General features: G+C 35.0%; 2 protein-coding genes across 3 annotated transcripts in view; both read left to right on the top strand.

Annotated features, from left to right (window-relative positions):
• Window positions 1–467: 467 nt before the first annotated feature.
• LOC135209117 (probable serine/threonine-protein kinase DDB_G0283337) lies at window positions 468–4,082 on the top strand. Of its 2 annotated transcripts, none has more exons than XM_064241750.1 (2): window positions 468–591; window positions 2,460–4,082. In XM_064241750.1, exon 2 carries the CDS (start codon window positions 2,523–2,525, stop codon window positions 3,957–3,959), a length of 1,437 nt encoding a protein of 478 aa, XP_064097820.1. In that variant the 5' UTR covers window positions 468–591; window positions 2,460–2,522; the 3' UTR covers window positions 3,960–4,082. The 2 variants fall into 2 exon arrangements, with proteins under 2 accessions (XP_064097820.1, XP_064097819.1); XM_064241749.1 differs by lacking the exon at window positions 468–591 and adding an exon at window positions 2,046–2,120.
• A 2,517-nt stretch (window positions 4,083–6,599) lies between these two features.
• LOC135208959 (uncharacterized) overlaps window positions 6,600–17,416 on the top strand; it is a 17,438-nt gene continuing 6,621 nt past the window's right edge. Inside the window, exon 1 of the mRNA XM_064241514.1 lies at window positions 6,600–7,023. Coding sequence (XP_064097584.1) covers window positions 6,960–7,023 — 64 coding nt within the window. The 5' untranslated portion in view covers window positions 6,600–6,959. The remainder of the gene's footprint in view (window positions 7,024–17,416) is intronic.

Genomic DNA, 17,416 nt, shown 5'->3' with positions numbered 1-17,416 from the left:
CTGCGCACCGAGTACTTCTTATTCTGCACCGAGTGCGACGACCGTTATACTTGCGACGCCAGTCTGTTGATTTAATCAACCAATAATTACACGTCGACTAAACATAAAAATTTCTTTGTAACACTCTAATTGTGGTATAGAATGAGGAAAGACTTAGACATATGACATTTCCTCTCAGACCAGGAGAGAATCGACCTATATCACCTACTCTCTCAAACTGCAAAGATATAGAAATGCCAAAGAAAATGTTTATAACCATAAAAAAAACTTAAATAAATGATAATACGGTCCCAGTAACAGTAAACTCAAAGTTCAGACGAATAGGAATCGGTACTTGGACACCGCTATCAACGCTATTATATAGGCTAGACTTATAACACCGACCTCCACACGTCCAGTAATTCGATAAACCGCGTCTACAGCCCCGACCTATATAGTTAATGTCATGAATAAGGTGTTCTCTCTCGTCCGCATTACGATATCACGGCGAGGGAAGCCAACAGCAGCAGCAGCAACAGCAGCAGACAGCAATAGGCAGCAGCAGTTGTCGGAGAAAACCGTTACTTTACTTCCACCCGCGAGTTCATAGAGGTAACGGTCTTCCTGGCTGCGCGCCATCTTGGTGCTGGTGGTCACTCAGCGGATATGTGCTGCAAGTTTATCGCGTTTCTTGCGGAACACAGACTCTCTCTCTCTCTCTCTCTCTCTCTCTCTCTCTCTCTCGTGTTAGGGACGTCTTTGTTCATCGAATAAAAAGGGTACGAACATAGAACTTTTACCCTAGAAATAACTTGACTGCCTCGAACCAAACGATTAATAGGCCTACCCTTAGGAGTCACTCCCTCGAAGCAGATTAGCCTTATTTGTATATACGGAATCTTGTCCCCCGAAGAAAAAATCCCGCTGGCCGAATTCCGTAGAGAAACTCAGCGTTATGTGAGCTTTATGTTATTATAATGACGGCTGATATGCAGCCCGCGTGGATGCGTAACGGTTAAACGTATCGGATGTTGCCTGTCATTAGCCTAGGTGCAGACCAAACTGGCTTCTATTGTTCATAGAATAATTACTGCTATTGTTGTATTGAAATATTTTACCCTAAAAATGGGGACACACTCTTTAACTTTGCATATATATAAGTATACGTTATGTGCAAAGTCTGAATATGAAGGATACAGTCTGTTACTTTACTTTGAATCATCCTAAAGTGAGGATCCGCTCTTGTGCTCGGCTTAATTATATACTAGACTCAACTCTGCAGCTGAGGTAGAATATGCATGCAACAAGGTATCTTTGTCTAGCCCAGGCCGGAAGGAGTAAAGGAAAATAAGTGAAAATAAACTAGACAGAGAGAGTTAGTACAATAATATCTCTTCCTTACCTCCATCTGCCAGATAGGCCTAAGTCTGCCTTTAAGCTGCAAATCATTCCATTAGTGATTTTTACGCATCGACTTAACATAACCCTCTCTCTCTCTCTCTCAGTTAACAAAGAGAGAGAGAGTTTGTACAGTGATATACTTCTTCTTTTCCTTCGTCTGCGAGATAGGCCTAAGTAATTTTTCAAACTTCCCAATAATTCCATTAGATATTCCGAGGCATTAGATTAACGCAACCGTGTCTCTCTCTCTCCCTCTCCTTAGAAATTAACAGAGAGAGAGAGTGTTTGTGTTTTTCTTCGTCTGTGAGATGGGCCTAAGTCAGTCTTCAAACTTCTAACAATTCCATTAAATATTCCAACATATCTTAACGCAACCCTCTCTCTCTCTCTCTCCTTAGAAATTAATAAAGTGTTTGTGTTTTTCTTCGTCTGTGAGATAGGCCTAAGTCAGTCTTCAAACTTCTAACAATTCCATTAGATATTTCAACATATCTTTACGCAACCCTCTCTCTCTCTCTCTCTCTCTCCTACAGCAAGCCAAGATCAGTCATAAATCTCGTTGCAACGTTCAATGCATAGCGGATCGCGCCGACAAGGTAACGGGACAACGGCAACCTCCGTTTTCTATGGCTGCACCTCGTTTTCTATTGAGGCTGGCAGTCAATCAATATTCACTGTGACGACCAGACGTGTATATTTTTTGTTGTCGTAGAATGTTATAGTTTGTTATGATAATTGTTGTATGTGTCTGTTGTGAATATAAGTTTTTTCTTTTTATAGGATTTGGCTGGTTAATATAATATTATGTGTAGTATTTACTTTCAAATATTTCTATAGTTTGTGGTATATATTATTGTGAATACAAGTGTTTTAGAAGTGTCTTTTGTTATTATTTCAAAGTTTGTTATAGCATTTCTTATATATCATCACTGTTTGCTATTTAATATAAACATTTGGCAAAAATTAAAATACATTAACTGAATTGGTTAATATATATTACATAACAAACATATCCAGTGATATTTAAATATAAAATTTACATAAATGCATAAATTTATATTGATCAAATTATATTTCAGTGAGAGTTATGTTATGAAAAAAATCTGTGGCAAGAACTCAATATAAAAGTTTAAAACAACAAAATGCTCGGAATTGAACTGAATGGGAAAATCTGGCATCTCTACCTGACGTGGGCAGTCCTGCCATCCAGTGCGCTCCCTATATTACTTGCCAACGCATTGTTCTCTGCCCCTTTCAGGGATAGACTGCCTCCCCTATACGGGCTTCCATTACAGAAATCTATACCGCAAGGGATAATAGATATAAACCACAATAGCGCCGAGAATGAAAGAGATGAACGGTTTCTCAATGACCGTGAATTTGGTGGGTCTGTGTCGGGAGGGTTGGCAGCAGTGGGTAAGTTGGCTGGAGGAAGGGATGCCAACCTTACGGACGGCGCTCAGGGGAATTTAGCTGAGGAAAGCAACGCCGATTTCGCTGGCATTCTGTCGGGAAGGTTGGCGGCAATGAGAGAGAGACTGCAAGGATCACAGAATGAAAAACTTAACGAAAAATTCATTATTCAGTCTGTTCTGCAGAACGTTCTCGCGCAGGCGCTGGAAGAACATACGAATAGGCATGATATATTAAAGGAAGTTGTGAGAAGAGGGAATTATGACGTAAATACGCACAAGAACTTTTTTGTTTTCAGTGATCAGGATAAAATGAAGTTTGTCTTAAATTCTTTCGATTCATATAGCAATGATGATGACAGTGTTCCTCCATATGTCTTTAAAAACAGTAGGATCGATGGTGAACAACACAACATGACAAGAATTATGGTGAAAGATGCCGTAGGCCTACAGAAGAAAATGAACAAAACATCTAACATTGAAGATGGCGATTCTGTGATGTCTGAAAAGTCCCCAGAAGTAGTGAATACCCATAAAAAGTGGCTGAAATCAACTGATTTAAAACCGCCCACTGTCCAGCAGGGCAGAATCGAGAAGAAGAATCATCTACAAAAAGATTTCAGGCTGCTAATGAGAAAGAGAAGAGACAACAAGGCCATAATGTACCTTCCAGTTGGAAGCACCGGAACGGGGCAGGACAACAACTGCCCGGATTCTGTAGACTCAGCAGCCGTCAGCATCTCTCAACTCGTCTTCCTGTCCCTCTGCCTAGGAATCTTCACTGCCGTGGCAAACGTGGCCAACAACATCAACAACAACAATAACAACAACAACAACAACAACGACAACAACATCAACAGCAACAACCTGAATTTCGCCGCCAACGCCAATGCCGGGAATCAGATCACGATTCAGATCCCGCCCGGAAGACGCCGAAGGAGGGATTCGATCCTTAGTGCTATAAGTGACAGGATTCAGAGGCAGGTTCAGTTGGCTGTGGGTGACATTGTGACGAATGGAACGCAACATCAGAAAAGTCCTGTTTTCTTCGACTTGGCACAGAAGAATCCCATTTTCTTCGACTTATTACAGAAGAATCCCGTTTTCTTCGACTTACTGCAGAAAAATCACATTTTCTCAGACTTGCTCAGTGCTAAATATAAGTAAGAATTATGCAAATATATTCATTCACAAAATGGTTTGAAATCCAAAATATATAAACTTTGACAGAAAAAATCTTCCGTATAACCCTCAATAAATTAAACAAACAAAAAGAAAACCAGTTAACCAGAAGAATCTTATTATTATTATTATTATTATTATTATTATTATTATTATTATTATTATTAATTATTATTATTATTATTATCATCATAAATATGCACCTGGAAGAGAAGTGATTAAGATAAGCAAGTACACGAATATAAAAATTGATAAATAAATAAGAGCAATAATAAAAAATGATAAAAATAAAACTAAATAAAATTTGGCAAACCTCATTGATTTTGATTACCCCATGAATCCAAGATATTCCTCTCTCTCTCTCTCTCTCTCTCTCTCTCTCTCTCTCTCTCTCTCTCTCTCTCTCTCAGCTTAACCATCCCGGAGCCAAAGTGATGACGTAAACTATCATTAAATGCTGAAATTGTTTACGGAATGCATCTCGATTGTTGATAGGCGACCGTTTACCTCTAGAGCTGGACGTAAACTACGTATATATACGTCTATGAATTGGGAGTTTGGTTACATAGGCGTTGCAAAGGTTAGTTCATGTTCTATTAATATATAGATGTTTACATACATACGTACACACATAAATATATGTATATATATATATATATATATATATATATATATATATATATATATTATATATATATATACGTATATATACATATATATGTGTATGTATACATGTATATATGTGATACATTCATGACATGGATATATATATATACACACCACAGATATATATATATATATATATATATATATATTATATAGATATATATATATATATATATATATATATATATATATATATATAATGACCAGTAAATCTTTTCTATTTATTTAAAGGAAACTTGTAAAGAAATATAGATAAATTCTTAAAAGAATTATGCTTTCATATCTACAAAGAAATAATTTTTTTTTACCAAATCAATTATATCATAATAAATTCTATTGAAATTCAATAAAAAGTATTGTCAGTGTAATTATATAAGCGCTTGGAAATAAAGCCTATCAAAGAATTCAAAAGATATGGCGTACACGTACCTGGGAACACAGAGAATGGTGGAAAATCCCAAGTTCCAGAGAGGACCTTTGTCGCCCCCACACTTGGACCTCCTCGAGGCAGGTGAGGAAAACGACCCCAGTGATCGATAGATCGCGTGATCGAGGAAATAAAGAAATAATAAAAAAAGAGTCTTAAAATTCATTCGCTGACCCGACGCATAAGGTCTGAGATCAACATAAATAATGGCTTTAATTACCAATATATTCTATTTCGTCTTCTCACATTGCGTGTCGGAAATGGGACGCCAGATCTCTCTCTCTCTCTCCTACTCTCTCTCTCCTTCTCCTCTCTCTATCTATCTCTCTCTCTCTCTCTCTCTCATGAATGTGGCAGTTATTGGTACAATTCTCTCTCTCTCGCTCTCTATCTCTCTCACATGATGCGGCGGCGGGTTTATGTTGGTACAGGAATTCTCATCCTCTTTTTTTTATTTCGTCTTTCCCTTCGATCGGCCCCGTCCTATTTGATTCTGGCCCCCAGTTATTGATATACCCCCCCATCCTCTCTCTCTCTCTGCTCCTCCCGCCTTCCCCTCTCCTCGCTTTCTCTCCTATGATGTGGCAGTTATTGATATAGATCCTCTCTCTCTCTCTCTCTCTCTCTCTCTCTCTCTCTCTCTCTCTCTCTCTCTCTCTCTCTCTCTCTCATGGTGGGGCAGTTATTGGCTATAGATTCTCTCTCTCATGATGTGGCAGTCATTTGTTATAGATTCTCTCTCTCTCTCTCTCTCTCTCTCTCTCTCTCTCTCTCTCCGTCGCAATAAAACCCTCGTAATTATGATGATGTCTCGTGCTGCTTATGGGTCATTGTCACGACGTCTCCTACCAATCCTAGCTGCCACCCTGCAGGATACGTCTTTTAGATGCGAGTGCTCCTAATTTGCATACACACAAAAGTAAATAATTTATAAATCTAGAATTAATTTTCTTACCGTTTCCACGTAACTCGATTATCGCGGGACGTTACGTCACTCTACACTCTTCGTTAATCCAATTAGACCCGAGTTTGCGAAGATAAGGGGGCGTTTCCCGGTTTCCCGCGCGTTGCCATGGCAACCGCGTGGCGTGTTTACGGAAAGTTTCCGTCCCTGGGCGATAATTTAGAAGCTTACGAGTATTTCGTTCGGAGGCTCGTATTCCTGATTTGAGACGTTCCTAGTCTCCTTTCTCGTCTCTCAAGGAGCCCTTCTCGGTTCCCGGAATGGGAAGGTATGGTTGGAATTATGGAACAGAAGCGACTGGGTATTTAAAAATGGCGGTGACATTATCCTACCTGCCACCACTTACGAAACAAAGACCTCTAAAGTGGTAAGTGGCTAATGATAGGGTAGAATATGGCATGCCAACCACTTATGGCTAGTCTTTCCCCTGGTTTCTAGGGCCCCCACGACCCCTTCCCCTCCACAAGAGGGGATTAGGGAGGAGGGGACGGCGGTCCAAGACCGCCCCCGCCCCAAACCCGCAGATCTTAATCGAGTGGATAAACTGAGGGGTCAGTTTGGAGCCAAATCTCGCTTCGCGAAGTTGCGTTCTCTTGGCCAGCCTCGTCTCCCCTCTTGCGTGTCTGTGACGTCACGAAAACAAAAGGGAGTCGCTTGCCGACTTCTAAATTGTTTCCCCGTTGAATTGCCACAATTACCGGCTACTTAGATGAAGAAACTGAAGAGAAAGAAAGAGTTTAAAGAGTTTGAAAAGACGTCGTGTGATCACAAACGAATTTGACAGAACGCGCTGCTATACCAGTTTGTAAACAATCGATTTCCCTCTTCTTCGTCTTCTTCTTCCCAGACGAAGCCAATACATCGAGGCTGATCGAGAGCCAGGAAATGTCGATCGTTTTTCGATGACTGCTTCGTTTTAGTAGTCGACATGATCGTCAAGTGGCTGGGGTGGCTCGCCGTTGCCTGCGTGGTCAGGTCTGCAACCTGCCAGTGTAAGTAATCTAATTATTACTGTTAAAATTGTTTGTCAATGGATTTTTTTTTTGTCTGAATGCCATGAAGTTATTTGATTTTTTTTTTTGCGCAAAGTAAAAAAACTTCTGCAAACGTTACAATCGTTTATTTATTTTTTTTCTATTATGAAGGTTTTTTGTGAATATATAACAAAGACAAAGGTTTTTCTTAAATAATAGAAAGCAGTTGAAACCCTTTTTTAGTGACAGTTACATATATATATATATATATATATATATATATATATATATATATATATATTTATATATACACACACACACACACAGACATATATATATATATATATATATATATATATATATATATACAAACTTACATTTTGGCTATACTTGTGTCCCGTAACGAGCAGGGCTTCTGTACTTCTATTTTTAGAAAGCAAACATTTACTGGTTTAGGTACAAGTTTTTATAGCAGTAGTCATTTTAATATTAAATTAAACTCCTTAAGTGCTCTCTTCCACAGGGGCTATACTTTATCCTCCACTTGGTCTGGTTTTCATCAAGAAATCTCATTTCTCCAGAACTTTTTTTTTTTTGTTTTTAGAAAATTGCTACCCATCCAAGCTTTTTTTTTTTTTTAACAATAGTATAACTTTCTTAATTGTAAGTTTGTTTCTGTTTTCAATATTCCTACTGTACCCAAGTTGGCATTTTACTTTAGTATTCCATTTATTCATGATAAGTCTTTTTACGTTCAGCTAAATGACCTTATTCACCGACACCTTCCGGCAGTTAACAGTTATACCCAAGAACCCTTTAACCATTGCTTCTTTTTTTTAGACATAAAGACAAACTAAGCTCCTTGATGACTTCCAATGTCGTTTATTTATATACTTGCCCCAAATGTAAGGTGGGGAAATATGTGGTGGCTTCTCGTCGCCTACTAAAAGTCAGAATTGATTGTCATCGGGGAGTTAGTTACAGAACAGGTAATAAATTAACTAATCCAGAATTTTCTAATGTACGTGATCATGCCAAAAAATGTAAACAACAAATTGAAAATAAACATTTTAAAATTCTCTCCAGAGCCACCTCACCTCATCAATTAGCGATAACTGAATCTTTATACATTAAGAAGCTTGTTCCCTCTTTAAACAATCAAACTACCTCCACAACACCGTACCTGTCTTGAGTGTACCCCTGTCTCTGTTTTTTATGTCATTAGAACCTTGGTTTCCCTCCTGAAAGGTAGCGGTCTGTTTCTTGCATTCTGCCTGTTAAATATTAGATTTTTTTAATTTTGGATTTTTTTTTAAAGTTTTAATATTTTTTAATTCGTAAATTTCTTAATTCTTAAGTCTTTGTAACATTATTATATATTATAATTGCGTTTTTTATCTTTGAAAATGAGGCTGTGTCCTCGAAACGTCAGCATGTTTAATAAACGGACAAATACTAGTTCATGACGTCTCCTTCAGCTCCTTGTATATATATATATATATATATATATATATATATATATATATATATATATATATATATATATATATATTCACAGTTTAATCATGCTGATGATTACGACAGATTCTCAAAGCTGTTAACATTCAGGTTAAATCACACTACAGAAATCAGTCTCCTATACACCCTGCAGGGCTAGAATTCAGGTCCACCAACAAAGACATTAAAAGAAAACACAGACTTTCCCCGAGTCTGTCCACAGAGTCTTTCAATATCTGTCTTGCGTCGGGGAGTTTGCTAAACCTGTCACGAGCGACAGTAGTCGCCCTGTCATTAGTATGTAAAGGTAAAAAGTTCGCTACAGAGATTAAGAATGATAATAATCAGGCCGTATGGACGGACATGCGATCGACGAATTAGAATTTGTTTTTAGTAACCTTTTGTTTAGGAGATTATAGCTTGAAATATCTTATGGAACAGAAATTTCACTTATATTATTATTATAATAGTGCACAATTTTCCGTGTCGAAAATGATGACAATGGTTGCAGGTCCACAATAATATTGCAACTATTATTATTATTATTATTTTTTTTTTTTTTTTTTTTTTTTTGCTCTATCACAGTCCTCCAATTCGACTGGGTGGTATTTATAGTGTGGGGTTCCGGGTTGCATCCTGCCTCCTTAGGAGTCCATCACTTCTTACTACTATGTGTGCCGTTTCTAGGATCACACTCTTCTGCATGAGCCCTGGAGCTACTTCAGCCTCTAGTTTTTCTAGATTCCTTTTCAGGGATCTTGGGATCGTGCCTAGTGCTCCTATGATTATGGGTACGATTTCCACTGGCATATCCCATATCCTTCTTATTTCTATTTTCAGATCTTGATACTTATCCAATTTTTCCCTCTCTTTCTCTTCAACTCTGGTGTCCCATGGTATTGCGACATCAATGAGTGATACTTTCTTCTTGACCTTGTCAATCAACGTCACGTCTGGTCTGTTTGCACGTATCACCCTATCCGTTCTGATACCATAGTCCCAGAGGATCTTTGCCTGATCGTTTTCTATCACTCCTTCAGGTTGGTGCTCGTACCACTTATTACTGCAAGGTAGCTGATGTTTCTTGCACAGGCTCCAGTGATTATTATTATTATTATTATTATTATTATTATTATTATTATTATTATTATTATTATTATTATCAGGGTGGCTGCTGTATGCAACGTTACATCATTGTTATTGTTATTGGTAGAAGATCCACAATAATATAGCATGTGAGTATATGGTCTTAAATGGATATTAATATCCATTAAAGACCATATACTCACATGCCATATTATTATGGACCTGCAATGTCATCATTTTCGGAAAATTGTGCCCATCATTATTATTATTATTATTATTATTATTATTATTATTATTATGTTATTATATATTATAATTTGTATATATATATACATATGTATATACATATATATTAATATAATATATACATATATATAACATATATATATACATATATATATATATATATAATATATGATATATATATATATATATATATATATATATATATATATATATATAATTATATATATATAAAGGCATACAGCAGGGTCCATTAAACACATAAAAAAGGCCATAGTTTATTCAAACGAAACGTTTCGCACATGTTCTCTGTGCATTTTCAATCTGTAAATATAAAATTTACAAAAAAACATTTTAAAAATAAAGTTAAGAGAAAAAAAGGCTGTTATTAAAAAAATTTATAAATTAACATGATTTAAAAAGGTTACAGTTAAAAAGACAAAGTGCTCACATAACCATTCAAAGGAGGAGGAGAAGAACGAATGACCAAGATTTGACACCAACCTACGACTTCAATTATGCTAGATAAAGAGGAGAAGCGGAAACGCTAGAGTTTAAAGACGGAACAAGCCGTTTGATGTATAATGACTCAAGGGTCGTTAGGTAATCACTATGGCTCGTACCTCCAACAATGGAGAAATGTTTCTTGTTAACTTCAATTTTACATAAAGAGGCATGGTTCCTTATATTAGAAAATTCTGGTTTACTCAGTTTCTGGCCCGTTCTAAAACTGCATCCCATATGGCTACAATATCTCATCTGTAGTAACCTGCGACAAGATCCAACATAAATACCTGGGCATCCCGGGTACTTGAATTTATAAATCATGTTGGACCTCATGAAGGTCTGCAGTTTGTCCTTGTAGTTAAAGAATACGCCAGTCATGAGTAGATTGATTGGGACTAATTGAATATTAAGGCATCTTAATTCATGTTCAATTTTTTGTTTAAGTTTAATTGCAAAATTGTTGTCCAAAATAAACGGGATTGTGGCAAATATATTTTTCTTGGGGACATTATAAGAGGGTGTCGGATTAGAGAAGTGTTGTGACAACAGCCTGTTAATTACTTTAAAAACCAAGTTTTTTTGGATAAGAATTCTGTGAGAAAAAATTGATTAAAAACAAAATCTCATTATGAAAAAGAGACCAACTCGAAGAATATCGAAGAGCCCTATAAACTAAAGTATATATGGAGTTCAGTTTAAAATTCTTAAAGCATGAGCTATAGAAGTTATTAGCAAGTCCAGTGTATGTCTTTTTACGATACGCAGATGTTGTAAAATCACCATTATCTCTGCTTACATTAATATCCAGAAAGGGTAGACAATTGTCGTTTTCTTTTTCCATGGTAAACTTTATATTTCGATGCTGATTATTAATATGTTCCAGAAACATCTCACTTTGCCAATGCTCCTTGAATAATATAAAAGTGTCATCAACATATCGTCTATAATAAACAGGTTTACATATATGTGGACAATTAGTTGAAAAGTTTTCTTCTGAAAAAGACATAAAAATATTGGCGAACACAGACCCTTCTTGTGCAATATCTAAATACCTTGTCTCATTACTCAGTGAAATTGCTTACAACGAATTTTCGCTTAAAAATGGATACGAGTTCCAGAAAGAAATAGTTTTACAAGATGGTGACCTACACGTGACGAGCTTCGATGTAGAATCTCTTTTCACAAATGTGCCTCTGAATGAAACCATCAACATTATTTTAGACAAGATTTTTTTATGACGATCATACAGTTTTTCATGGTTTTAATAGACAACTTTTTAAGACGTTTCTTGAGCTTGCTGTGCAAGACTCAATGTTTGTGTTTAATGGTCAACTCTTTCCGCAGTTCGATGGAGTTCCCAACTATTTCTTTCTGGAACTCGTATCCATTTTTAAGTGAAAATTCGTTGTAAGCAAATTCACTGAGTAATGAGACAAGGTATTTAGATATTGCATAAGAAGGGCTGTTATAGGCTGCCATAATGGGTCTAATAGGAACCCCTTCCTTATGTATCTTAGGGAGTCCATATAATATATTAAAAGAAGAACCTGTCACAAATAGTTTCTGGTACGTAATATCATCTAAAATACCTTCATTTTTCAATTTTCTCAAAAAACTTTTAATTTTGTCTTCTCTTTTGTAAATGTCCAAGAAGTTTGGTTCAACATGCGATCGAAATTTAGTGTTAGCAGCAAGAATGTTATAAACCTTATCAATATAATCTTGTTTATTTAGTAGTACCACACCTTTTCCTTTGTCTGGTTTACAAATAACCAAACTATCCCGTTTACTTAGTTTCTGCAAGATATTCAAATCCTCTTTCCTGAAGAACGAGGTCCAAGATACTTTTAACTTGGTATAAGTCTTATGTAAGAGAAACGATAACTTTTGTTGTAAACCACTTACTGGAGATATTGTAGCCATATGGGATACAGTTTTAGAACGGGCCAGAAACTGAGTAAACCAGAATTTTCTAATATAAAGTTGAAGTTAACAAAAAGCATTTCTCCATTATTGGTGGTACGAGCCATAGTGATTACCCAACTACACTTGAGTCATTATACATTAAACGGCTTGTTCCGTCTTTAAACTCTAACGTTTCCGCTCTCCTCTTTATCTCGCATAACTGAAGTCGTAGGTTGGTGTTAAATCTTGGTCATTCATTCTTCTCCTTTTTAAATCGTGTTGATTTTTAAAATTTTTAATAACTTTTTCTTCTCTTACCTTTATTTTTAAAATGTTTTTTTGTAAATTTTAATGATTTTTATGTTATAGTTACAGATTAAAAATGCAGAGAGAACATGTACGAAACATTTCGTTTGAATAAACTACGGCCTTGTTGATGTGTTTTATGGACCCTGCTGTATGCCTTTTCATATCTTCACCTGGAATCCGTAGTATATATATATATATATATATATATATATATATATATATATATATATATATATATATATATATATATATATATTATCTATCATAGTCCTCCAATTCGACTGGATGGTATTTATAGTGTGGGGTTCCGGGTTGCATCCTGCCTCCTTAGGAGTCCATCACTTTCCTCACTATGTGCGCTGTTTCTAGGACCACACTCTTCTTCAACCTCTAATTTTTCTAGATTCCTTTTCAGGGATCTTGGGATCGTGCCTCCTAGTGTTCCTATGATTACAGAGCCAATTTCAGCCTTTCCTGAAGTCTTATTCCTTGCAAGAAAAAACGCAAAGATTAAAAAAAAAGCATCAACGATAACCATAAAAGTCATAAATACGACGCTCATCCTGAAATAACATATTCCAGTTGAGAAAAATGTTATGTCTCCATGGGTTGTGCGATGTTGCCAGATGTACGATGCTTTGCGTTCCAGTTTCTGTTTCATATATATATATATATATATATATATATATATATATATATATATATATATATATATATATATATACACTATACATATATATATATATATACATACGTATACATATGTATATAAAACAAGAAGACAAACAAACAGAACTGAACTGAAAAAAACTGTCAAAGATACAGACGAAACAAAATAAAAATAAGAGAAATAGAGCCAAAATAAATAAAAAAATACAGAAAGAAGATAAATAACAAAGAAAAAAAGAATACAAATACATAAAACAAATGAAAAAAGGAAAATAAAAAAATATATAAAACAGAATTCTTATGTAGCGTCCAAATGATTATCTTCTCCTAATTTACCAGTTGCTTCATATAGACACCCCTTCCCTCAAACCCACCCCCTCTCACCTCTCCCCCCCCCACAACCTTCAGGATTCTCTCTGTAAATTATTTTCCCTTTAATTTGGGATTATGGCCCGGGGGTACGTCATATGTATCAAAGTAGAGAACGCCTTTGTGTGGGGGGCGTCTAATATCCATTGTTTTATTTTTTTTTTTATCAAAAGATGTCTTTAAAGTTTTGTTTTTTGAAAGTTGATTTTTTTATTATCTATATATGGCAGTTTTATTTTTAAGGTTGGAGGTTTTTTTATGCTATATGTCTGCCTCTCTATGTATCTGTTCGTATATATATGTATCTATATATATATATATATATATATATATATATATATGTGTGTGTGTGTGTGTGTATGTATATATATACATCTATATATATATATGTATACATATATACACACACGACACACACACACACACACACACATATATATATATATATATATATATATATATATATATATATATATATATTTAAAGAGAGAGAGAGAGAGGTTTTTTCGACTATATGTCTGTCTGCCTGTCTGTTTATCTGTCCGTAGATATATATATATAGATATCATATATATATATATATATAATATATATATGTATGTATGTAGTATGTATGTATATATATATATACATGTATATATGTGTGTGTATATATATGTATATATATCATATATATATAGAGAGAGAGAGAGAGAGAGAGAGAGAGAGAGAGAGAGAGATACTAACTGGCACCGTCAGACGTAAAGGGGACTATCCCCCACCCCTCACCATATGAAAACCCAAGACCCCCTGGTGGGTTGTGTGGTTAGGCGTGAGGGTCGCGCCCTCACCCCACCGCTAAATGACACCTGGCATAATAGCAGGTGGTGCTGTCGTCTCGCGAAGCTATTTTTAACTCAAAAATAAAAAATAAATAAAATATCTTTCTCCGATACCTTTCCTGCGTGACCCTGAATTTTTCAAGGTAATCCCTGAACGATAATCAAATTCCTTAAAAAACTAGTTTTAAGAAAAAAATATGAAATATACTTTTATAGGTAAAATTCATCCACCCGTAACCTTGTTTATTCATGCATGCAAACCAACAACAAACTTGGCACGCAAGCACGCGAGAGCAACTGCCATTGACTGACTGATAGGTTGGGGGAATGTACTGAAAGCTATGATTTCCAATGTGACTAATATGCGTTTATTTCTGAGTCATCGGTTTGAATGACTGCAGAGGTAAATGCTGAATATAAAGGAACCACATTTGTGCCTCAAATTATCTGTGTGTGTGTTTGTGTGTTTGTTGGTATGTACATAGAGAGAGAGAGAGAGATAATCATAATCTTTAGCATACACATATGCATAAGAGAGAGAGAGAGAGAGAGAGCGGTGCGATCACCCCTTTTTCAGAGCACCTATGAATTGTCCAAACTTAATTTGTACTTAATCAGCAACGAACAATGTTTAATCACAGAAGGTGGAAAAGATATTCGTAGATTATTATTATTATTATTATTATTATTATTATTATTATTATTGCTTCCTTCGCTTCCTAAATTCGCCATACAAACCGGATCCCCAAATATGACCTGATAATAGAGCATCCAAGGACTACCCAGCCAAAACTTCGCGTGTTCGAAACATCACCACGATGACTGATAGAACGCAACTGCTAAAACCTCGTTTATTGACGGTACCCCGACCTTGAGCTCAGGCAAGTTGGAAAACCTTGCCCCCATTAGAGAGAGAGAGAGAGAGAGAGAGAGAGAGCAGAATTAGCCGATAAAAAAGCATCCATCATCTTCTCAGACAGGCCCCAAAAAAATCACTGAAATGAGAGTGGTGTTTCTTTTTCGACGTAATCCTATCGAGCGCCATTTCTGAGGTCAATCAAACGCGCTCGCTGCTCTACCTCTACCCCAACCCCCCGGCAGCGTAAACAAAGCATTGGCCAAGATGGGCGCCAATTCGCTTATTTAGGCAAGCTTAGCAATACTAACGACAATTATTCTTCGCCACGAACTGGAACCTTCTCCGTATTTCTTATTAAGGCGATAACGAGGCCAGACGGAACTTGCGTATACGAGTCTACCTAATGACGCATTTGCCCTTTCTTTGCGTCGTAAGTCGCTCCGTTTAGCGACGATTAAAGATTCCGTGCGTTTTTCTTTTAGCCTTTTTTTTTTTCTTATTTTACGATTGTCAGGTAATTGCAATCGCCATGTCGTGTTCTGAGAAGGAGCTACTAAACACCTCGTTTGATAGCTAGTTTATTTTTTTCTGTTACCCTGTTGGACATGAATGACCTGTTTCAGTTATTGCTTTGTTCTCTCTCTCTCTCTCTCTCTGCTTTCACCCTCAGGGATATGAGCAGACCCAATAAATAATAATAATATTAATAATATTTTGTATTTCATGTCGTTATCCTAATATACATTGATTTCTAATTCTCTAGACCTTCTCGAAGGAATAATAATAATAATAATAATAATAATAATAATAATAATAATAATAATAATAATAATAATAATAATAATAATAATAATCCATATAAAACCCATAATCACATGAGTCAATGAAATGGAAAAGTAAATCCACAATTATATGTCTGTTTGATCTTGTTATTTAAGATACAAAAGGAGAAAGCTTTCTGCTTTGTATTTTAAATAACAAGATCAAACAGACATATTATTGTGGATTTACTTTTCCAATAATAATAATAATAATAATAATAATAATAATAATAATAATAATAATAATAATAATAATAATAATAATAATAATAATAGTGCCATTATAAAAACGTATTTTTATGTCTAATTCTTTCGACCTTCTTAAAAAAAATATTTCATTTAGAAATATTTCACTCAAAATAACTCCACCCCAAAATATCATTGTACAAAGTGTCCTAAAGTGCTCTTAAGTGCGCAGTTCCATTTATCACAATTTATGGCTCGAGTTTGGTTCTTTGTGCGTAGTTATGGGTCTATATTTTGGTGATCATACGACGTATAAGGTCTTGTATGCAAATGGACGTGTCCATACATACGTGCATATATTTTTTGCATGTATATATACACATATATATGTATATATTTATTTATGTTTACATACACACACACACACACACACATATATATATATATATATATATATATATATATATATATATATATATATATATATATATATATATATATACATTTATATCCTTATAAGTAATATAATATATATAGTATATATATATATATATATATATATATTATATTCATATAATATATATATATATGTATATATATATATATTCATATGTGTATATCTTTACTGTATGTATACATACATACATATTATGTGCAGTATGTAAAAATATATATACTGTACAGATCCATACAAATATATGTATATATATATATCATTATATATATTCTATATATATTATATATATATATATATATATATATATATATATATATATATATATATATATAATATATATATATATATATATATATATATATATATATGTGTGTGTGTGTGTGTGTGTGTGTGTGTGTGTGTGTGTGTGCGCGCGCGCAGAAGCCAGGTACTATGTCGTACCTCTAAGTAAATGGAGATACAATCCACAATAAAAATCCTCTTGTAGTTTAAAATATATATTTCTTGTACAGGATTAAAGCTTTCGACCATCAACTGTGGTCTTGTTCACTAAAATGTGATATGTCACCTCAAGGAACTAACAAGTAAGAGCACAAACATTTGAAAAAGCAACGGTTAGGTAACAAGCTAGTTTATATTATGAATGATCAGGCGGTTGAGCCCTCGTTCTTTCCAGAATTCG

The sequence above is a fragment of the Macrobrachium nipponense genome, chromosome 37 (genome assembly GCF_015104395.2).
Source record: "Macrobrachium nipponense isolate FS-2020 chromosome 37, ASM1510439v2, whole genome shotgun sequence".
Taxonomy (NCBI): domain Eukaryota; kingdom Metazoa; phylum Arthropoda; class Malacostraca; order Decapoda; family Palaemonidae; genus Macrobrachium; species Macrobrachium nipponense.
Note: the sequence above shows the minus strand (reverse complement) of the source record. Positions and strands in the feature narration are given on the sequence as shown.

What these genes read in the sequence shown, in the direction of transcription:
- LOC135209117 (XM_064241750.1), top strand. Translation starts at nt 2,523, where the DNA reads ATGCTCGGAATTGAACTGAATGGGAAAATCTGGCATCTCTACCTGACG.